This window comes from Nelumbo nucifera, chromosome 3 (genome assembly GCF_055504915.1).
Source record: "Nelumbo nucifera cultivar China Antique chromosome 3, China Antique-T2T, whole genome shotgun sequence".
NCBI classification, from domain to species: domain Eukaryota; kingdom Viridiplantae; phylum Streptophyta; class Magnoliopsida; order Proteales; family Nelumbonaceae; genus Nelumbo; species Nelumbo nucifera.
The window spans coordinates 67,867,367-67,891,492 of record NC_142651.1 but is presented as its reverse complement, the minus strand read 5'-3'; the positions used below and the strand labels follow the sequence as shown (position 1 = coordinate 67,891,492).

The following is a 24,126-nucleotide window of genomic DNA, read 5'->3' as shown; positions in this document are numbered from 1 at the left end:
TATGGCTTTTTTACAGAGGAAAAGTAAACAATTTCTTTTCTTTTTAATTTTGGGAGTTAAGTGGAAGAGCATTAGAGAGTTGGAGAATAGTCCTTAACATTTTAATGGGTCTTTTTTGTTTTGGGGGAGCCAAGGAGCCCCCAACATTATACTTGGCTCCACCCCTGAATATAATATTTTGTAATATATACTTATGTATATAATATAGACCAAGTAAATATATTATTATATAATAAAATATTATATATTGCAGGCTGGTCCTGAAGTGTGGCCCAGAAATTTGCAGGACTAATACGGGCATGGGCCCAGAATGATCAGGGTATCTCTTGAGTCAACCACATGGAAAAAGGAGAAATAAGTATAGAGAAAAAGAGAAGCCAATCAAGGATGAACCTGCTCTGACACCATGTAGAATACATACCTTAAATCTAGAATTCTTGAGAGAGAAAATAAGAGAGCAGAACAAGAGAAGACTACCAAGCTTAGAGAGGAAGAATCTAGATGTTGAATGGGAAAGAAGATGCACTCCCAATTAGCTAGTAGGGGATTTATATTAATCATCATGTAATGTTAGACAAGTTACATTAATGACCCTGTTTGGTAATAATACACAAAGAGACCAAATAACCCTTGTACCACACTAATTAAATAACAGAAATAAAACAATAATGAAAAGGACAAATATGGAACTGTATAAGACTTGAAATTTGAAAATCTAGTATATAATAGCCAGCCGATCATTCCTTTTAACATTTAGCATCCTGTCCCCCTTCCTCACTCCTTTTTATCAAAGTTTAACAAGAAAACTAATCCAAATATTCCTGAAACTGTGCCTTTTTTTTCTTTTTTCGTTTTCAACAGTCATTTCAATGGTTATCAATTGTTTATTTCATCTTTCCTTTTTTTCTCTTTTTCCATTGGGAAATCTCCTTCAGGTGTCCATTCGATTCTGATTTTGCACTATTTGGATATGTGATCCATTGGAAGTTTGCATATGAACTAAAATTGTCAGTTCATACTTGAATTTTGTAACAAGCTCCAATTCTGGTGCAGATATACAGAGCTATGCAAAGAGGGTCATGAATACAAGGATTTCTCCTCTGCTTTCCGACACTACTATCCTGGCAAGGATGAGTTGTAGTTTAACAGGTAAAGCAGCTACCAGACGATAGAGAATACAGCACCTCAGGCCCTTTACTCACCATACAGAATCTTTGGTCATGCTGCAGTCCTATGCTCCTTTAACTTCAAATCCAGTGCATTTGACCTTGAAGGGAAAATTCCTTAGAGTCCATACATTTTGTGACATGTCAATCATTGCCTTACATTTTAGAAACCTTTAACCAGTTTAACCTTATTTGTTTTTCGTAAAATCATCAAAGCTTAATAAAGTAAAACTCTCAAGACATCCTGTTTCTTTGTTGAGTTGCTTACTTTTTATTACCAATTAGATCGTTTGATTGTTCAACAAATGTAGAAAGGAAAACAACAGTCTTTGAATTTCAAAAGTAGGCAGTTTTGAAGGAGCTCATGTCCAATGGAGGAATACTATGCTCACCTACAATATAAATGGTCTTAGGGATGATACCTTGGATTGGTTTCGCAACCATCTGAATGTTGCTGGAGTTCTGCAGTGGGTGTAGAATTGAGGGATTGTCATTGCTTTTAAGTGAGCATTGGTTAGTTTAAACCAGACAAAAAGTATTAGGGTTAAACATACAAAGTTATATCCTCAGACTTGAAGCTTAGATTATGATAAACTTATAACTAAGAGTTAACTGGCTTTCAGTCCATCTACAACTGGTTAGAGTCTGAAATGAGTGAGGGTTATTGCCCAGGGATTCAGTCCATCCAAATGAGGAAGATAAGTAGGTTTCAAGTTGTAAAGAACAAGTTGAAGAGGGATGGAACACCAACAGCTACTTGACGATGAGCAGAATGAACATGAAGAGACAAGACTCAATGAGATAGACGAGTGTGAGTGTGTGTGTGTGTGTGTTGAGTGGAATGAAAACCCTGATGGAGCCTGGAGGTGAGAGCGTCTGTGGGGTGAGGTGGGCGGAGTACAGATGATTGTAAAGCAACTTTGAATTTTTCTTCCCTTGAAAATCTAACTAGCCCATAAAATTATGATAAATTAGGTCAGAAATTCTAAGGGATTTCGTCAATAGTGAAGAAATGAGGGGCTCCATCAAACTTGGAAGAATGAAAAGGGGTTTGTGACATTTGTCTTGGTTTTAATTTCAAATTCTGCCACTTTTGTTTCTAATTTTAATGAAAATAACATAAAAAAAAAAGCATCCAACTAGTTAAATGGCTTTTCTAAGTGACATGAATTCCGACATCTCGTAATATAGGTGGACTCTGAAAATCCCTTTGAGTCAAAGCGCTTTGGATCTCAAGTGGGTTTTGATGTTGCTCAGCAAGGTGAGATCTGGGAAAGCATTGAGATCACGGCCAAGGAGGTTATTGAGGTCACAAGTAAATATCATAGGCCCTGGGTTGGTGTCTGGTTTCCCGACAATGGAGGCTTTTAGGGGGTGTTCTTTTTTTGGATTTTGAGATGGGGGAAAGTTGATTAATGGGATTTTGGTTCCCATTGACCAAGAATCCCATGTTCTTTTTTCAGCTTTATGTGGGGACCAGGGAAAGTTTATTTTTCTGGGTAGGACTTACCCAGGAAAGTGATACCCATCTCCTAGATGGGTAAATAATACATGGGGGAAAGTTGCCAACACTTGAATGGGACAAAAATGCCCCTTTTAATAATGAATTTCTATGGCTAAAATGGTCATTGCCTTATTTAATTGGGAAATAAAAGAACATGGGTAAATGCACTTACCCGGGTAAGTAACTTACCAAAAAGTGAACGGGGCCTCACAGTTAAGTTGGTAGAGCTTGGAGTAAGGTAGTGCTAAAGAGCTCAACGAGTGAATAGAGAGAGGTGAGTAAAAGGCAAGGGAATAAGAATAAGAGAGCCTAGAGAGTAGTACCTTCAAAAAGCTCGCTTATTTATAGGGAGGGCTCAAGATCAAAGCCCAATGTTGGGTTGGGCTCAAGTTTTGGCCTGAATGTATTTTGTGGCTCAACCCAATCCATGAACATGTCTATGTGTGACTCGCCCCCCATGCTTATTGATGGAAAGAATCCATTAGAAAGCAATTATTCCATGCCCAATAAACCATGGATCTGCTGGGATGGGATCTAGTAGGCACAATATAGCAAGTACGTTCAATGAATACTTTATAAATATTTTGACAACTATCAAAAATGGGTTTTAATCTTTTTCAAGGGTAGATTGGAGGTATTTTAAAGGACAGGTGTCAAAAAATTTTCTAACTGCTCATTGAATGTGCTAACAACGTTGTGCCAACCTGATCTAGACTAGGGTTTGCTATCTGCTTTCTTTATTGGTACTAGTAAATTTGCACATGCTTTGCACGTGGCAATTTTAGATGATGAAGATGGTAATATACATCCAAATTATTTTAAGTTTTGTATATATTTCTATGTGTACAAAACTATTCTATATTAGAGATGTCCCAAATGTTTTCTACAAATATTTTGTATTTTTGTGTTCTTATCTTTGTTTAATTTTTATTATTTAATTATGATATCATGGTTTGACCCATTTAACCCAGATGGTTGACCTTACCCACCACCTAGAAAAAAGGACAATTTCATTTTTTTGTTCAATTTTGAAAAAAAAAATGAGATTTATATTATTAAAAGTATTGGATATAAATCTAATAACATAATTTATTGGTGAAAAAATATCTTAAATATTTCATTTAATGAGAGAGTTGGTGAAAAAATATCTTAAATATATCATTTAATGAGAGAGAATGGACGTTAGTACCTCAAATATATGACTTAATGAGAGGGATTTGGATGAGGTGAAAAATAATAGTTCAAATTACATTTTTTATATTTTCATGTGTATAAAAATAGTTCTTATTTATGACACTTGTTTTTGTTTAATATGGTGAATATACAATATTAGAGATGCGCCTAAATTATTTTTTTCAAAAATTTATGTTTTTTTTTTCATTTTTTGAGTTTTTATCATGTTTTTTATTTTTATTATTTAAGTATTAACATCAAATATTGACACATTTGACCTAGACCAAATAGGAAATCAATTTTATTTTTTGTTGGTTTTAAAATTTGTATTTCATTTGCATTATCAATAAAAACAATTTTTGTTTATGACATTTTTTCTTTAATATGATTAATATAAAATATTAGAGAAATGACCACATTTTTTATTTAACTATGACATCATAGATTCACCCAATTGTCCCAGATGGTTGAATTGGTTTACCCACCACTTGGATGGAAGAATGGTTTCTTTTTTTTTTCTTTTGGTTAATTTGAGAAAAAGGTAAATTATTGAAACCTCCCCTGAAGTTTGGTAATTGCAATCGTCTCCCTTGAATTTTATAATATAGACGCAAGTAGACCCCCCCCCTCTCTCTTAGAATCCTCTAGCAAGAGACACAAATGTCCAAAATACCCATGTAGTTATTATTGAGGCTAGTTTTTGCATAACAAACAATATAAACTTTAAACAACAAAAAAAGTTTAAAATTGCAACTTTACCTTTGAGAGATTCATACAAAAGGAAAATATATAAAATAAATCAATTCCAAAAAAGATTGGAAGGGTTTGGAGTAGTGATTGATATGAAGGGAAAACATGGAAAATAAACATTTTAGTTAAATTTACTACATGGTTATTTTGGATACTTTCATGCCTCTTGTTAGAGGATTATAAGAGAGATTCTACTTGCAACTATGTTAAAGTTCAAAAGAGGTGATTGTAATTATCAAACTTCAGAGGAGGTTTTCAACAATTGTTAGAAACTTCGGGGGACGTTTTAGCATTTTAGCCTTTAAAAACATGGGTTTTATATTGTTAAAAATTATTTTTTGTATTTGATAAAAATCTAATTATTAGAATTATCAAATAAAAATAACTTAAATACAAGATTTAATGTGAGTTAATACCTTAAATGTAAGACATAATGAGAGGGAATTAAATAAGGTGAAAATTATAAATGATATTATATTATTAGCCCTTAGAATTAAAGAAGGACTAAATTCAAAAATAGGGGTAGTTTAGTAAAGTTCTACACCCTCATTGGCACTTTTAATAGTATAAATAAATATACTATATGTACGTCTGTATGTATGTATAAAATAAAAGTAAATATACATAAAAAATTTTGACTTTACGTAGAAATTTTAAACTACAATAAAAATTATTATTATTAAATTTTAAACTACAATAAATATTTTTTTAATTTTTTATTTAATATGATGAATATATAACATTAGAAATGTTCGCAAATGTTTTAGACAAAATTCTATACTTTTTCATTTCTTGTGTTTTATCCTTTTTTTAATTATTTACTATTCAATTATGACATCGTGAGTTTATTTGAAAAGTTGGATAATTGACTCACCATCTAGACAGGAAAATAGCTTTGTTGTTAGATCAATTTTAAATTATATATTTCATCTCCATTATATAAATATTTTTTACTTATTACACTTAATCTTTGTTTGATATAATTAATATATTAGAGATGTGTACAAATTTTTTATAACTTTTATATTCTTTTGATTATTTGTACTTTTTTACTTTTTAAAGATTTATTATTTAACTATGACATCATCGGTTAATCCATTTGACCCACGACCCAAAAAGGAAAATAGTTTGGCCTTTAGGTTGACCTTAAATTTTTTATTGCCTTTTCATCATTGATAAAATTAATTCTTATGTATAATACTTATTTTTTATCAATATAGTAAATGTGTGTTATTATATATGTACCCAATATTTTATTTTTTATAAATATATAATATTAGATATGTGCCCAAATTTCTCTCCAATTTTTTTTTATTATTTTTGTGTTTCTTTTTATTATTTATTTTTAAAAAATTTATTATTTGACTATGATGTCATTTCATTTTTAGGTTGATTTTAGATTTGACATTTCATTTTCATCATTAATAAAAACACTACTTATATTTTATACTTATTTTGTTTAGTATGATGAATATACAATATTGGAGATATGCCCAATTATTTTTATTTTTTCTATATTTTATATTTTATTTATTTATTATTTTATTATTAAGTTATGGCATTGTAGATTAACTCATTTAACCCCAAATGGTTGAATTGCTTACCCACTACCGAGAGGGAAGAAAATGGTTTTGTTTTCAAATTACTTTTCAAAATATTTATTTTTATATTATTAAAATTAATAGTATGGATTTAAATAGTAGATTTTAATGATGAGAAAAATATATCTCAAATACAAGATTTAATAAGAGAATATAATATTTAATGAGAGAGAATACGAAAATAGTTTTATTTTCAATTGGTTTTAAATTTCATATTCCATTTCCATAATTAATAAAAATATTCTTATGTATCATAATTATTATTGTTCAACATGTCGAATATATGATATTAATAATGTTCCTAAGTTTTTCTTTAATTTCTATGTTTTTTTTTATTTTTTAGTATTTAATTGTCGCAACCTGAGTTGGCCCATTTGACCCAAAATGGTTTAATTTCTTACCACCACCTAGATGAAAACATTATTAGAATTATTAATTTATTATGTATGGATTTAATTAGTGGAATTTTGTGATGAGAATAAATAAAAATGCTTTAAATATATGATTCAATGAGGGTGAATGGGAGTTAATACTTTAAATGTGGGATTTAAGGAAGGAATTGAATACATTGAATAATAATATTCAATTTACATTTTTTACCCTCACAATAAAAGAACCATATTTCAAAAAAGAGGGTATTTTAATCAATAAAAATTATAAAAATTTTAGAGGCTATTCGTACTTTTTATAGTAGTATAGATCTGTGGTTTTTTTTCTTTTTTTTTGTGGGAATTAGTCTTCTAGGCGCTGATTTGTAAAATCGTAAGGTCAACAGCCCTCAATATTTATAACTTATAAGTCGTGGTGCGGTTTAATTGTGAGAGCAACACAAAAGAAGCAAAGTTTCTCCTATGTTTATATGGCATCATTACAATGGTGTGGGAACCACATGGGAGTTAAGTTAATAATGGATCAACTTGGGAAGACCCTAGAGTCTTCAATAATGGACCACCTTGCATGTTTGATGTGATTTTTTTTTAAAGGAGGAAAGGAAATATTGTGCCTCCATTTTGTGTTAGGTGTTCTTGATGGGAAGCAACTTAAGCTTATCAAAAAAATAAGCAAAGATTCTCCGATGCTTATTTGGCATCATTACAATGGCATGGGGCCTCATGGTACTTAGGTTAATAATGGATCAACTTTGAGAAGATCCTAGAGTTTCCAATTCACTTTAAAATGCTCTTTGTGCTTTGTGGGGTCAAGTTTGTTGTTAGATAGGACTTATTTGACTTTCTTACATTTCTAAATAGCAATGGTATTTTTAATTTTGCATGTTGAGGGGTTATGTTTGGGGATGGGTTTTAGTCTAGTAATTTTATTTTTGTTTGGCTTTATGTTTATAATTATTTGAGGGCAGGTTTAGTCTAATCTAGCTTATTTTTGTAAGTGGCTTGTTGGGCAAGTTTTTTCCTTAGGAAGATTTTTTCTTATTAAGCTTATAAAGCTCTTTTGGAGAACAATTTTCACTGATGAACAAAGAAAGTTTCTCTACAGAATTTGGCATGATTGCCAAGTTGAGGGCAGTATCAATACGCCCATGTATTGGTAGAGGCGTAACAGTACTAAAAGTTGTGGGTTTGTGTTTTGCATTTGTGTTTTTTTTTTTCAAAAAAAAATGGTTTTAGGGACATTTTTAAGTATATTTTTTATTAAAAAAGGAGGTTCCTGAAACACCTATAAACATGTGTATCGTCTGATACAAGATGTATTGTATTGAAATTTTGATCCTTGGTTGGGGGTGTGATTGTCCTCACCCTTAGGTGTGATTACCTAAGGTTTTCATTTTATTCCCATCTCTTCCTTTCTCTTCTTTCTTTGTTAGCTCTTTGTTTCTGTACTACACATGTGGACTTTAGTTGTAAGAATAATGTTGAATTACAAAAAGGCCAATCCCGTGAGGCTAAAATAAGGAATGAATTACAAAAAGGCCAATGTTGAATTACAAAGATCTACACATGTAGATCTTTGTTTTTGTACTACACTATGGTTGAGGCTAAAATAAGGAAGGAAAGGGCTTCAACATCATAAAGGCCAATCCCGTGAGTAATGCTTCTATACAAGAAGCCTCCACCATCTCTTTTGGAGATGGCACATAAAGTACTAGAGCAAGATCAACATGAGATATGGTATCTATGAGGTAGTTGGAGATATCCAAGGATTAAAATATTTGTATTGGGTATTGTCAACTTAGATACAAATATAAATATGCTAGAAAAATGCATAAAATTCACATAAATACATTAATAACGCTAAATGTAAAGTTGAATTATTTATCAATAAGGTATAACCACATGAGAAATGCACACTTTAATAAGTTATATGAACAAAAACATTACAACCAACTGTTAAATAATGTATATATCTTACAATAATATTACAAGCAATTTATCAAATAATGTTTAAAATTTCAATTTAATAAAAAATATTATAAAATACATTAAACACAACGAATTGATGATGATACAAAATAATGTTGTACCTTTAAAGTCTAATATTTGCAATCCAAGTATGTGATTTTAATCCAGTATTTTGATTTTTTTTTATTACTTAGATAATATATAATTAAGAATAAGCAAATAATGCATATAAATAAAATTATTAAGAAGATAGTAGAAAGACTTAGTCATTTAGTCATTTAATAACATACTTAGCACTAATACCACATGGAGTTACATAGAGGTTGATAATTATAATCAAGGTGGCTAATATCAATCTAATATATATTTATGATGTAATTGCAATATTTGGTCCAACTCATAAAATTGTAATAGTATTCTTTAAACTCATTCAAGAGTTGTTGATATCTCTTTTGAGGGGCATTATGTTCCAATTCCATATGAAGATGTACAACTACTATCGCCATATCCTTAGAAAGTATCAAAACCAAAAAGCCAAGTAAATTACTAAGAAGTACTTTGTCCATATGAATTATAACCATAGTCTGGTTTATATCCTGAAGCTAATGAAGAAAAACTCATATCACCAAAATTTCATCATAATATTGAAATCGTCTTTCACAACTACGATTTTATTGTCTTGCTCTAGAGCTAGAATGATCTTAATCTTGTGTGGCATGATCCACCATCATCATTATTATTATCACCAACATGACCATCATTGCCATCGTCATGTTACTATCATCACCATTGTCATCAGAAAGTTGTGTTTCTTTTGTATCTCTTGGAGTGCATTATTCCTTAGCCCATACACCTAATCTTTCTTGTCTTTCTTTTTTATTTTTTTTTTCTTTTTCTCTTTTTCTTTTTTTTTATGATTTTTTATTATTTATTTTATTTTCTTTTTTACTTCTTTTTTAATTTTTAATTTTTATTGTTTTCTTGACTTTTTATTTATTTATTATGTTTATATTTATATTTATGTTTTTTTATTTTATGTTATCATTCTGCATGGACCCACAAGGAATATGTAGATAGACAAAAGTTGAGGTGGTTGATACCCTAAATGACTAGGTTAGCACGTAGAGTGTGATGCATAGGGAGTGTTTGACATTTAGACTCTATGGCTTCAACAAGGTTGTCAGCCTTCAAACCTCCACCCATCAAACAAATGGGCTTCAAAATTGGTGACTAATGGAGAACTTTCAATGTGGCCAATCTTATAGTCTTCTCCTAGATGATGTAGGCAAAGAGTATGTAAGCAGATAAGCAATAACAAAAGCAAAGCAACAAGCAATTTTCTAATAAGTATCAGAGAATAAACAATTGTTATCATAACACAAAGAGATAACATAAAAGAATGTTCATATACAAAAAGAGCAATTCAATCTAAACAAACCCTATCTGAGGTCCACCTATGGCCTAAAAACTCTCTAGGGGAGTTGCCAATCTATGAGTGTCAAAAAAATAACTCACTTGGGCTGATTTGGAGTTGCCACTCATTAGTTAAGTTAAGTGAAATGTAGGTGATGTGACCTCCAGGAGTTATATCAAAATCATTTTGATTTATAGTGACTCCAAATCTGATGTGTCGCTTGAATCAATCTAGGTAAGACTTGGATGGGAAAGAGAAAGGGTTAGGCACCCCTCTCCTGTGTTCAACAGGTGAGGCCAATATGGGTGATTTCAAGACAAGCTTAAACATAAAACACAATACCATGGAGGAAATGCTAACATGTATACTTTGAAATCTTTCATCAATATATATGTGAGTAGACCTGTTCATGGGTCGGGGAGCCCGACGGCTAGGCCCGGCCCGTACCCCGATTAGGAATGGCAACGGGGCGGGGCACTCCCTCCCCATCCCCGCCCCGAAGTCATGATACCTTGCCCCATACCCGCCCTGTCCCCGGTGGTGGGGCAAGTTCGGGGTAGGGCATCCATTCCCCATCAAGGACGGGGAATCCCCGAATGTTCCCCGCTCCAAGGCAATTACTTAAATTATCTATTTTATGGACAATTTATACATAGTATATAGGAATTTGGGGGTATTTTAGAATTGAATTATAATACTTTAGGGGTAATTCAAAAATAAAATTATGGGATCCTAGGATTTTAAAAATTTAGGGAAAACTTAGAGATATTTTAAATATCAATATTAAACCTAGAAATATTTTACTAATTTACCTTCAGGTTCGGGGCGGGTTCGGGGAATTATATACAAAACCCGTCCCCGCCCCGTACCCGGTTTGGGGAAAAATTATTTTCCCCATCCCCGCCCCGTTCCGAACGGGGCGGGGCCCCGGTTTTACGGGGGAAATTGCCATCCCTAACCCTAGTCGGGCTTGGACATGTAGTTAAGCCCGTAAGCCTAACCTTGGGCCCAAAACACCAAGCCCGATTGTGTTTCGGGCCAGGCTCGGGGTTTGTCAAAAAAGCCTGCCTTGAGCCCAGCCCGGCCCGACTAATTTATATAATATAAAATATATAATATTTATTATAATATATATATATATATATTAATACATACATTTTTTTATTTTTTCTTTATAATTTCTAAACTCCCAAGTTTCAAAACCCCATTCAAGCCTTACGTTCCTCTCTCTCTCTCTCTCTCTCTCTCTCTCTCTCTCTCTCTCTCTCTCTCTCTCTATCTATCTATCTATCTCTCTCTTTGTTCAAGCAGCAAGTTGATCTTTCCCAGGCTTCAGGCTTTTTATAAGGGTTGGGCTCGAGCTCGGGCCTTAAAAAAATCCGTTAATGAAGAGTAAAAGCCCATAGTAATTGGAAAACATGTCACTTTGGCTAATTTGGAGTTGCCACCCATCAGTCAAGTGAAATGAAGGTGATGGGACATTCGGAATTTACACCGGAAAGCATTTTTTGCTTATTAGTAACTCCAAATCCCGAGGCACCAACTAACCAGCCTACACAAGACTCGAATGGGAAAAGGAAGGGATTAGGCATCCCTCTCCTGGGTTTAATAAGTAGGGCCCACATGGGGTTTTGTACAAGAACAGGCATAAAAAAGATTATTTAATTAGCTAAGAGCGTACTAGAAGAACAAACAAAGCATTGAAGAGAATCCCCCCTAATTGTAAAGTTAATTCTTTAATTAATTTTTTACTATTTTTTATTTATCATATTTATCTTTTTATTATATATTTTTATTTTTTTTGAAGGTAATTATTTGTTTATGTTATTTCCTTATGAGATCCTATTTAATATTCTTTTTATTTATTTTTAATTTGTTTTTTGAAAATTTTATCTAGTATGCCTTTTATTATTATTCACTTTCAAACAAGCTATTTTCCTTTCTAAGGGAAGAGAGAGAGAGAGAGAGAGAGAGAGAGAATGAATAAGAGGAGGTTCTAGAAGGGTTGCTGTGTCGTTGGTCCGTTGTCAAAAGGAAGAAGGTGAACAGTTCCTCTCTTCATATTAGGTTAAATGAGAAAGGTTGGGTTATATTTATTTGTGGGTATAAGCGTAATTTTGTAATTTTGGGGAAGTTTAGGGGTATTTTGGTAATTTTAGGAAATTTGGGTCAATTTGGGTCTAAGGGGGTCAAACCGGGATTCTGGTTTGATGATGGAGATATCGGGTCAAAAAAATTGTGGGGTTTGAGTATACACAATACTTTTATGTGTACGGGCCAATGAGATTGGTCGAAATGAAATATGTTTAGTTGAGGAGGTAAAATAGGGTATTTTTTGTTGAAATTTGGTATGGTAAAGTTTTTTAGAATGCTATATTGAATGGTGGGGTTAGATTGGCCCAATTGGGCCTGGATCAAGTAGATCTAGAGGGGAGTGATTTAGTCAATTTAAATCTTCGAAACGAAATCTTAATGCAATGGAGGATATAATTGTGGTAAATAAAAATGCTTAAAAAACATAATCTTATGAAATCAGGGTACAATCGTTGTAAATAAAAATGCTTAAAAACAATTCATCATGTGAAAGGTAATTACTTTTGGCAAATGACCCCTCCTAAGTATCAAGAACCTTATGGAAACAAGGTACATTTGTTGTAAAGAACAACACTTAAAAAAAAAAAGGAAAAATACTTTTGGTAAAGTGACCCCTCCTGGGTATCAAGAACCTTACGAAATCATGATATATTTGTTGTAAAAAATAATATTAAAAGCAACCCATACTGTGAAAACTATTTATTTTTTGGTAAAATTACCCCTCCTATGTATCAGAAACCTTGTGGAATCAAGGTATAATTTCCATAAAAAATAGCATTTAAAAGCAAATAGAACACGACATTAAAAGTGACTCAAGAAACATATTCTTTTTGAAAAGGCATAATCGCAATAACACTTGCAAACGCTCTTTTCTCTTCTTTTATCTTTTTTTCAAACATTTTGAAAAATTTTAGTAAAATACTTCAAAAACTCAGTAGATGTCTTATAATTGATATGGCATAACTGTTCTTTGGTTAGGTGAGAAGCATCCTTCCATGCAAGAGTAATCTATGCTCGAAACTTCAGCAGAATAATCGATGAATCCAATGACGATGAAAAGTGTTGTGCTTTCAAGTGCGTAACAGTATCATCAAGATGGTCAAGCATAAGTAATATGATGCCTTGAGTTATTATTCTCATTTTTGCTCCTTATGAATGAATGATGGGGAAATTCGAAAAACCAACATAATAGTGGGATGGTCGAAGGTTGTAACATTTCTAGATATGCTGTCACACACTTAAAAAAAGGTGATGGACTTGTTATCAAACTTTCATTATCAAAGTTTTTTATTTATTTAATAATATTTTTTAATCATGATATCTTGTAATGTAATCGAAAATAAAACACTAATAATAATAAAATATGTGTGATGTCGTAGTGCAATTAATAATCTACTATATGTCGGGAAATCAACGAGAACTATTCTATGTGGTGATGCAAAAAACACAATTACTAATAAAAGTTGTGCTATGTTGCGATGCAAATAACAATCTACTGTAAGGTGGGAAATCAGCAACAATTATGTGATGTCATTATGCAAAACAATGTTAATTTCTTCACCATGAGGGGCTTTAGAGCTACAAGGGCTTTAGTACTATAAGGGACTTAGGAACTTATATGACTGATAGACCAAACACTGATTTCTATGCCATAGGGCCAGAAACTAATATGAGTAACTAAAAGATTAATGATTGATCAAATATCGATTTCTATACCATAAGGTGGGATCGGAATTGATATTATTAACTAAAAGATTGATGATTTTTTGCAAAAACAGACTTTAATGTTGCAAGGGGCTTTGTCCCTGAAAAAGACTTTAAAATAGATATAATTCAAATAAGTTGATGATTTTTAATTGAAACATTGATGATTTCTATGCTTGAAGGTGAGAGACTTTAAAACTAATGCAACTAAATGAAACAAAATCAATTTCTTCTTCATGAGAGACTTTGGTGCCACAAAAGACTTTGTTGTCGCGAGAGACTTTGAAGTACTAAAACAGATGATTCATATGCCCAAAGACAATAAACTTTAGAACTGTTGCAATTAAATGAAACAATATAGATTTATTTGCCATGAGGGGCTTTGATGTCGCCAGGGACTTCGATGCCACAATGGATTTTGTTGCCAAAAGGAACTTTGGAACAAATCTATTTTAAATAAGAAATTAATGATTTTTAACTAAAATGTGAGAAATTAAAGATTTTTAAATGACACATGGATGATTTCTATGCCTAGAGGTTAGAGACTATAGAAATGGTATAATTAAATGAAATATTATCAATATCTACGCCACTAGAGACTTTGTTGCCGCAAATGACTTTAGTGCCATGAGTGACTATGGGCAACAATTTGCCTCAATTTTCCACATTCATTTCTTTCTATCGCTTTTTCTCAAAAAAAAATGATTGACATTCTTACGCATAACTGAATATCTAGCATCTGCCTACTACAAGGGTTTATTTTGAAGGAATGACCACTATGAATGTTTAAAGGGGTATAACTAGTGGATTAAACAAATAAAAGAGGGTTTAAAGTGAGAGAAAACAACCAAAAGATGGCCTTCCTGTTGAAAGGATTAGAAATCAGGTTTGACATGGCCGAACCAAGTTTAGTGGCTGTCCGAATTTTCAAAATTTTCTAACCCAACCAAGGAACTGATTTCCTAGTGATTTTGAAATCTGAAATTTCGATATCGATCTTGCACTGCACCGAACCAGATTTGAAATTCAAATTAAAATTGATCATACCTGATATGGAGACCATAATGCACAACTCCCAAAGTGGTAGTTTACATCCAATATTAGTCCCAAAATTGGCATTTAACTAAGGATGGTGCAGTGTGTATGTGAAGTCAATTCAGCAACACCGTTGGTCTCCAACTTGCTTCGATTGAAGTGGGTTTGTGAACTTGATACGCCTTGATGTTTTTCTTGTAAAAACACAATGAAGGACTAATAGAAATCAACCCTTATCAAGGCTAAGTCGAACTAGGGTTTCTAGGAGACAAGAGAGAAGAAAAGAGAACAAGAGAGTGGAGAGAATGGTTGGTTCGCCCCTTCCCTCTTAGTCCCTTATGGAGCACTCTCCTAATCTAATTACGAGTTGATCCAAATCAAATTTGGATTAGGACTTTGTCTTTAATTGCTAAGCATTATCGTCTTAAGAAGATAAGTGTTTCATAGCCAAATCGATGCCCATTTTCAACCTAAGTCACTTGACAACCTAAGATCACTTAACTAATCATATTAGTAATGGGCCTTAGGCCCATTTTCACTAATGGTTCACGTCCTAAGGTGTTGCATGGCCACTTTGGACTAGAATATTGTATGGCGTGGAACCCACAAAGGTCTTACACAAGTCCATGTGGGTTTAACCCTACCTCTATAAGAGGTTAGGCCGAATTCATTACTTAGGGTGTTGTTAGCTTGGGCTCAATTTGGGCTCAACATTTACACCTAAATGATCTTTGGATTCAACAACCCTATGAAAATCCAAGGATAACGGAGTTATGTAAGATGAAACTCATAAAGTAATCAGCCTTGTAATGGTCTCTTACACCAAACCTTTCGGCCCAAAATCATTAGAACATTACCCATAGGGAAGGACATCTTCCCTGACTACAACTTGCGATGTCACACTCTTTGCTCAGATGGATTCTAGGATTAAAACCTTTTGCAAACATTTTTCATAAAATAGTAATATAACATATAAATATATTTTGTAAATCAAATTTCAAATATAGTTGAAATCCACTACTAACAGTTTAGGTTTCCATCAGAGAAAGTGTAAATACTAATATTCACTTTGACAAAGGGGTCATCATATCACTATGATCACGCATTCAAGTAATTTTTCAAATAGCCCCAACAAGCCCAGGTATTTGACCCTTGATGGATCTCACTAATTGGCACATCAAAGACAACTCAATCCAATACCTACTGTAATATCATAACCAAGTATGGGGTTAAGTGCAACTTTATAGTTTTGCCCATCTATCTCCAAGGTCCAGGGCATAACTGGAAATTGGTCCAGGTTCAATATTTCTTCAAAACACCCACTAGTTGTGCTTGGGGTCTAACCCTAGAAGCTGAGACAAACTGCTCCACCAATTCAGTAGCACACAAATGTCAGTCTTGTCAAAATAAACTCCCTAAGTCTATCTAATTCTTGAGAACAGTCTAAGCTAAGATAAATCTCATAATTGTCCAGTTTAAGGAGTAATTCACAGAAAACACATTGATAAAAACATGAAACAATTATGTACTTTATTTATTTGTTGATAATTGTTTATGTACATCAATCTGATTAGAGCTAAGGGCATACACTATTTAACACTCCCATCATTTCTTTACTGAATGCATAACCCATAAGAAAGAACTACATGTCAAGCAGAATTTGAGTTTAACCAACTCAAGGGTATTTATGTCATTTTATAGCTTTAATACTTGGAAATTTTGAGATTACTCAAATGAGAGTGATCCTACTCTTGGTATTATAGCTCTCGGGTTTCTGTTTTCTCCTTCCTATTTTTTATTTTCTCATTTTTCTTTTTTCTTTCTCTTTTTTTCCTTTTTTCTATTTCTTTTTTATCTTTTTTTTCCTAAAACCTTTTCTCTAGCCTTTCGAGAAAAAGTATCCTGGGAATTTAATTGGTCTGACCAAGAAGAAGATTCAATGAATCAACTTAATGGGCTAACTAGGAGTATTAACAATGCAAGGAGTTTTGGGGAATAGAAATGATTGATAATGGTCTCCAGTACTTTCTGTGATTAATCGGGAAAGCACTACGTTGCTATGACTCCTTCATTTTATGTTGACTCAGGAAACGCATCCAAAGGAATGTATATTGAGTCTTAAAATTTTTGACCTTATGACTACCCCAATTTGAGCTATCAAGAATGGATTTACCTATAAATGCTTGGGAATGGATATTGGTGCTTTGGGTTGATAGGATTACCCCCCCCCCCCCTCCTTAAGCATTTCTAGCAACAAACCTTCGATCAATAATCATTGTTTCACAAAGTCTTGCCTGTGGGAATTATTTAAAATTCATGGTCAAAGGATACTACACTCATACAATCCCCTAGGGGAAGTGGCAACTCTTTGTTTTTCCAAGGTTGGGAAGTCTCCTTCTTGTAAAAACATATTATTGTATTGAAAGCAAAAATGTAAAACAATAAAATTAATTAACCAAGTAAAAACTTTCATTAATTTAAAAAATAAGTTGTGTGGTGATCATGCCCCTTTCCAAAAAATAAAAGCAAAACAAAATGTAACAACTAGAGAGTGGTTCTAATGCAACAAAATAAAAGCGATAGAGTCTCTAATGAAAATTTTTCTTTGGTAGTGGTGGTACCATGACTGGAATCTCACTAGTGTGATCAAATACACCTTGATCGATGAGGTCTTGGATAACAAACTTTAGTTGCCAACAATGATCAGTGGTGTGTCCCAATCCTTGGTGATAAGCGCAAAAAACATTTCCATCATAATTTTTCGGCTTTGGCTCTAAAGGGGGATTCTAGGTTAATGGTTGAAGGTACCCCTTTATAATGAGTAAGGGTATCAGTTGAGCATGAGAGCACAGTAAATGGCTGAGAACCCTTCTCTCTTTTCTTTTTGGGACGGTTAGCTATTTGCGGTTGCTTGGGCTGAAACAGGCAGGTTACAACATTTGTGGTGCCAACTTGGATGATGATGCATAGAGTGGAGTTGTTTGAGGTGGGATTCATATTACAAGTAGCGCCTTGGGCATTACAGATGCATGAAGTAAACACCTTATAATCACCATGGACTCTTGGCAGTCGGTCAATTCTCCGAAGGTCCGGAGAGACGATGGGAAAGAGAGAGAGAATGTGGGGAAGAGAGGGAAAGAGAAAAGAGAAGGGAAAGTATCTCTTTGAGAAACAATAAGCATGGGGGCTAATGTAGGTATATGTTGATCACCACGACTCCAAGAGCATAGAAGGTGCTAAACCGATACCACAAAAACACCCGCGATGAGTCCATGACTCGGTACACATCCACGATGATCTCGGAACCCACAAAGACTTACGACGAGCTTAACAAACCATCACAGACTTGCAATGAGCTTAGTAACCATCGCAAAATTGCAATGAGCTTAGTAACCATCGCAAAATTGCAATGAGCATAAAACATCACTCGGGACCCATGGTGAACAATGGGTTGCGCCTGAGATTTGCGATAACATCGTTGATCTTGTCCTTTAACTATTAGACAATTGTATGCCCTTAGCTCCAATCAAAATGATGTACATTATGAATTTATTGTAAATGAATAAAGTACATATTTGATTCATGTTCCTGTGGTGTGTTTCTGTGTAATACCTTTAAACTAGACACTCATGAGACTCGTGTTAGTTTACAATGTTCACAGCCGTTGAATAAGTCTAGTGAGATTTATCCTGCCAAAGCTGACACTGGTGTGCTACCAAATGTTGGGGTGGCCTGTCTCAGCCACAAGGGTGAGACCCAAGGTACATGCAGTGTAGGATTAATTGAATCCTTAAACCGGACCAGATTTCCAGTATTGCCCTGGACCTTGGAGATTGATGGGCAAAAATGGAAAATTACACCTGACCCCTAGACTCGATTATGATATTGCACTAGATGTCGGATTGGGTTATCTTTGATATGCTAATCAGTGAGATCCTTAGCGGAGGTCAAAACTTGGGTATGTTGGGACAGTCTGAGAATTCATTTGAGTGGGTGATCATAGTGACAGGATCAGCCCCTTTGTCGGACAAAAGTAATGATCGGGGATGCACTCTCTCTGATGGAAACCAAGACTGCCGGCAGCCGATTTCAATCGTTGAGATTTGTTTTGCAAAATATTTTTTATCTGAGATATAAAAGTATATATATTTATATATATATATATATATATATATATTCCAAACGTTTGCAAAAGGTTTTAATTCCCGGGACCCATGTGAGTAGAGAGTGCAGCACTATTCCTTGCAGTCGAGGGAGAGGTATTCTCTTCTCGGACTGTGTTTGATCATTATGGGCTGAGAGGTTAAGTGTAAGACCATTGAGGGTAATGCCTGATGGGCTAATCTTGCATCTGCCCACAGTCCCTGTGTATTACAAGGTGGTTTGGCCCAGGGACCACTTAGGGTAAGTGTTGGGCCCATGTGATGAGTTTCAGGGGGTGCACTGCCCATAACAGTGTATTCGACCAGGCCTTGTAACAAAGGCTGGGCTGAACCCATGTGGCTGATGTGTAGATCAATGTTTGGGTCCCACGCCATACAAGGAAGCCCAACTGGGTAGCAGTTTGGAAGGCTAAGTGAGCACATAACTAGTTGGGCCTAAAGCCCATTTCGAACTGGGCTGATTTGATCAGTTAAATAAGGGGCGAATTCTGATATTAGATTAGCAGATAGGATTGGGTCTTGACCCTATCCACTCAGAGACTCCAGATCTAAATTTGATTTAAATCTGGAAACCTCCTAAAGAGATTAGGAGAAGGCTAATCTAATCTGCAGATAAGATAAAGGTTTACCCTTATCACTTAAAGGGAATTCTGATCCAAATATGATTTGGATCAGCAACTCCTAATGGGATTAGGAGCTAATCCCTTTAAGGTTATAAAAGGAGGAGAGGGCGGCAGCCTTGAACAACAAGATCGCCACCTGTCTTCAGAGCTGAAATCACAGAAGAGAGAATTCATCACATCTGCGAAAATTCTCTCTTGCCGCCTCCTTCCTGTCGCCGCCACACCTGCCAGTTCGATCTCCAGTTCAGTGGGAGAAATCAAGATTGGATCTTGATATCAGTTCCTTGTGAAGGGCCTGATAGGAAACTGTGCTCACATAATGTCCTGCTAATTCTTGCAAAGGATCAGGTTCTTGGAAAGAACACTACTGATTCTGCTCCATCATGCACTGCGCCATCTTCAGTGGGACCAGTCTTTGGATCCTTCCTTGGGCGTGAACACCATCGTCGGGAGATATTATTTCTCCGTATCAGGTATATCCCTCTCCTACTGCTTTTGTTCAGATATAGTTCGGTTCATGGTTCAAGAATGATCCTTGAAAAATATGATTTTTCTAAAATAGGGAATACTATTCCCAGTAGGATGGAGAAAATTTTTTTGAAATTTGCCCATTCTATTCCGCAAGATTCGGGCGTCCATACGATGGATATCTCACCCCTTCATTAACACGTGACCATTGGGAAACCCGTAAGGGGACATAACCTACACGTACCACATAAGAATCCATAAGAGAAAGAAAACTTTGTCTTTGAAAGATGTTGCTAGACACATGGCAAAACACTAGTGGAGCTCCCTTAATAGCCAACATAATGATAAAGATCCCCCTTCCTAATAGGAAATGTCTCCTTTTAGATCCTTCTCTTTATAGCCTTGGGGTCCTGTCTATATAAAGGGGAATAACTCTTCCCCACGACAGACAATATGATAGGACTTTGACCTAGGGTTTCTCAAAAAGAGACTCTCCCATCTCTCTTTTCTTCCCCTCTCTTCCCCACATTCTCTCCCTTTCCCATTGTCTCTCCAGACCTTCAGAGAATTGACCAACTACCAGAAGTCCATGGTGATTACACACCTACAAGTTGTGTTAAACAGTGTATGCCCTTAGCTCTAATCAGATTGATGTACTTGTTGTCATTTATTGTAAATGAATAAAAGTGCATAATTGATTCATATAATTTGGTATGTTTCTGTGTAATACCCTTAAATTTGACACTTATGAGACTCGTGTTAGTTTAGAATCTTCACAGCCATTGGATAGATCTGGGGAGATTTATCCTGCCAAGGCTGACACTGATGTGTCGCCAAGTTGGTTGGGGTGGCTTGTCTCAGCTGCCAGGGTGAGACCTGAGGTACATGCAGTGTGGGTTTTCTTGAAACCCTGAACCAGACCAAATTTCAGTATTGCCCTGGACTTTGGAGATAGATGGGCAAAACTAGATGTTACACCTAACCCCTAGACTCAATTATGATATTGCACTAGGTGTCGGATTGGGCTATCTTTGCTATGACAATCAGTGAGATCCTTAGATGGAATCAAAACCTACGTATGTTGGGAGTCCGAGCTGAGTGGGTGATCAAAGTGACAAGACCAACCCCTTTGTCAGACAAAGTGAATGATCGGGGAATGCACTCTCTCTGATGGAAACCTAAACTGCCAGTAGTGGATTTCAAATGTGTTTGAAATTTTATTTTACAAAATATATTTATATAGAGATATATGTATATTATGGTTTCAAATTGTTTGCAAAAGGTTTTAATTTACAGGATCCATGTGAGTAGAGAGTGCAGCACTGTACCTTGCAGCCGAGGGAGAGGTCCTCTTTTGTCGGGTAGTGTTTGATCATTAAGGGTTGAGAGGTTAAGTGTAAGACTATTGAGGGTATACCTGATGGGCTATTCTTGCATCTGCCTACAGTCTTTGGAACTTCATAAGATGGCTGGACCAAGGACCATTTAGTGTAAATGTTGGGCCCATTAAGAGCCCATGGTGATGGACTCAGGGGTTCACTGTGTCTTATAGTGAATTCGGCCAGGCCTTGTAACTAAGGCTGGGTTGAACCCATGTGTTTGATGTGTAGATCAATGTTTTGGTCCACGCCATACAAAGAGAGCCAAGTTAGCCAGCATTAAAAGGAAGTGAGCCTGAAAGCTTAATGGGCCTAAAGCCCATTTCAAACTAGGTTAATTGGATTAATTAATTAGGGGAAAATATGGGTGTGGATCAACAGATAGGGATAAGAGGATAACTCTTATCCACTTAAAGAGTCTAGATCCAAATAGAGATTCGGATCAAGAAATTTCTAATTTGATCAGGAGTAGTAGACCTTGATCTGCAGATAATATAAGGGATTATCCTTATCAATTAAAGAGTTTATATCCAAATAAAGATTTGGATCAAGAAACTCCTAATCAGATTAGGAGATTATCTCTTTAAAGAGTTATACATAAAGAGCAGGGTGGACCTGGAAAGGGTTACACTGTTTGACTATTTCTACCTCCAGTTCTCTCTCACTGCTCTTGCCGCCCCACCCTATTCGATCTCCATCTCTTGGAAATGATCAAGATTTGATCTTGGTATTGTTTCTTGTTAGAAGAAACAATTCTGAAACTGTGCTCACTAACCCATTCGATTCTTGCTGATGAATCTGAGGTTCTTGGCGAAAACCACTTGTTGATCCTACCTCATCCTAACCTATGTCATCTTCAATGGAGTGAGGATTTGGTACACTCTTTGGGCGTGAACACCTGTGTTGGGGGGAGCTTTTTGCATGGATTCCGTATTAGGTATACCTCTCCCTAATTTTGGTTTCAGATTTGGTCCGATTTGGTTACAAGAACGAACCTTGAAAATGGAGTTTTCTAAATTGGGAATACGATTCCTAAATGGGAGTAATAACTTTTGAAATTTTGCCTCGCCACCCTACATGGTTCGGCCATTCATATGATGGATCTCCCATCCCTTCAAATTGATGGTTTGTAGGATGAGGGCTAGCAAGGATAAGGGTAAGCTTGATGAGGGTACATTGGATGGGTTTGCCCCATTTTCAGTGATCAGCTAATCAACCTTAGAAACGAACGCACTCATCATCTGCTTGATCTCATCAAATTCTTGCTAGGTCATAAACTAATTATCTATGGGAGTAAACATTTCTCTAAATAAAACACCAGACTAAAGAAGCTGAACGTATTATTTAAAATGCAAAACAAGGTGATGATCTTTATTAAAGAAGACTAAGTAATCCAAGAAATAGGACACCTGTATTATTGTTATTATAGAGTAGTGGCAACATGCATAGAACCTTTAGATTAATGCCTTGTTCTTGTTTTTATGTTATTCTTTCTCTTCCCCTTTTATTTTAAGGGAGTATCGAACCTCAAACGACAGATAATCATATGCATGAGACAAAATAAAGGGAAAAACAAAAATGTGCACGTGTGTGTATGCACCATTAATGGCGTGTATGAAATGCAAGAAACTGATGCAATGAATGCTTGGTCAAGGTTGGGCAAGACCTATCGGGGAAGTAACCTAAGGCTATTCAGCAGGTATGAAGAAGTCTAGAATTGGAAAATTAGATTATTTAAATGGAAAGATGATTGAATTTCAATTGATTGTGAGACTTTCTTTTCATTTTATTACCCTAGTCAAACCCAAGCATCACCGCCCAAGCTGCCTATGTACCCTTCATGAGGGACCAAACCAAGCATAGTTTAGGTTATTTATAACTTTAATTATAAAGCGGTAAAAAGGAAAAGAAATCCAAAAGATCAAATTTGTGATATGTCGCTAAGGCTGAAAGGCTTCATTGTCAATAAGATTCTATACTGTGAGTTGGAAAAGAACTAGGGGTGATCATTTCAGCCCGGCTTGGAAATTTCGGGCTTGGGCTTGGGTTTTGTGTTTAGGCCCAGGCCCACATCAAGCCTGCAAATTTTGGGGCCAGGCTTGGGCTTAATACTTCAAGCCCGGCCCGGCCCACATATATTTAAACTTACACATTTTGTGTATAATGTATACATATGTATACATGTTATTTTACATTATATTATATATTTTATATATAAATATTATAACATGACATGTATAATTTATATTATATGTAATATTTTATATTATATAATGTATAAAATATGTTTATATGTATGTTATGTCATTTAACATATAGATATGTAATGTTTTATATATGAGTGACATTGGCCCGGAATCTGGCCCAAACCCTATAGATCTGGGCTAGGGCTTATGTTTTAGGCCCAAAACCTTGGGTCGGGCTGGGCCCGGGCCTAAGCTATAGCCCTTATCATAAGTGCCCATGATCACCCCTAAAAGGAACACACTAATCAGTAGGATGTCCTAACACTTGATGATAATCACAAAATGCACCCGATCTAAACCCTCGAGGAACCAAATTTGGGAACTGGCTTTTGTTGAAGTGGAATCACATGTCCTCGTACAACTAGGGAAGCAATTGAGAAAGTGGCACCAAGAGTGGACTAAGCCTTCTCTCTTAACTCCTCTATCTAATTGCGGGGGAGAAGTAAGAT

The 24,126-nt window shown here is 34.9% G+C and overlaps 1 protein-coding gene across 6 annotated transcripts in view; it reads left to right on the top strand.

Moving 5' to 3' along the window:
- Positions 1-13,255, top strand: part of LOC104589227 (6-phosphogluconate dehydrogenase family protein) — a 72,969-nt gene extending 59,714 nt beyond the window's left edge. For 4 of the 6 annotated variants that reach the window (XM_088901357.1, XM_010247472.3, XM_010247469.3 and 1 more), the window contains one exon: positions 1,054-1,526. In XM_088901357.1, the coding sequence (XP_088757483.1) occupies positions 1,054-1,083 (30 nt within the window). In that variant the 3' untranslated portion in view covers positions 1,084-1,526. Of the gene's footprint in view, positions 1-1,053; positions 1,527-13,037 lie in introns of those variants that run through there. The other 2 variants (XM_088901355.1, XM_088901356.1) reach the window with 2 other exon arrangements.
- The last annotated feature ends 10,871 nt before the right edge of the window (positions 13,256-24,126 follow it).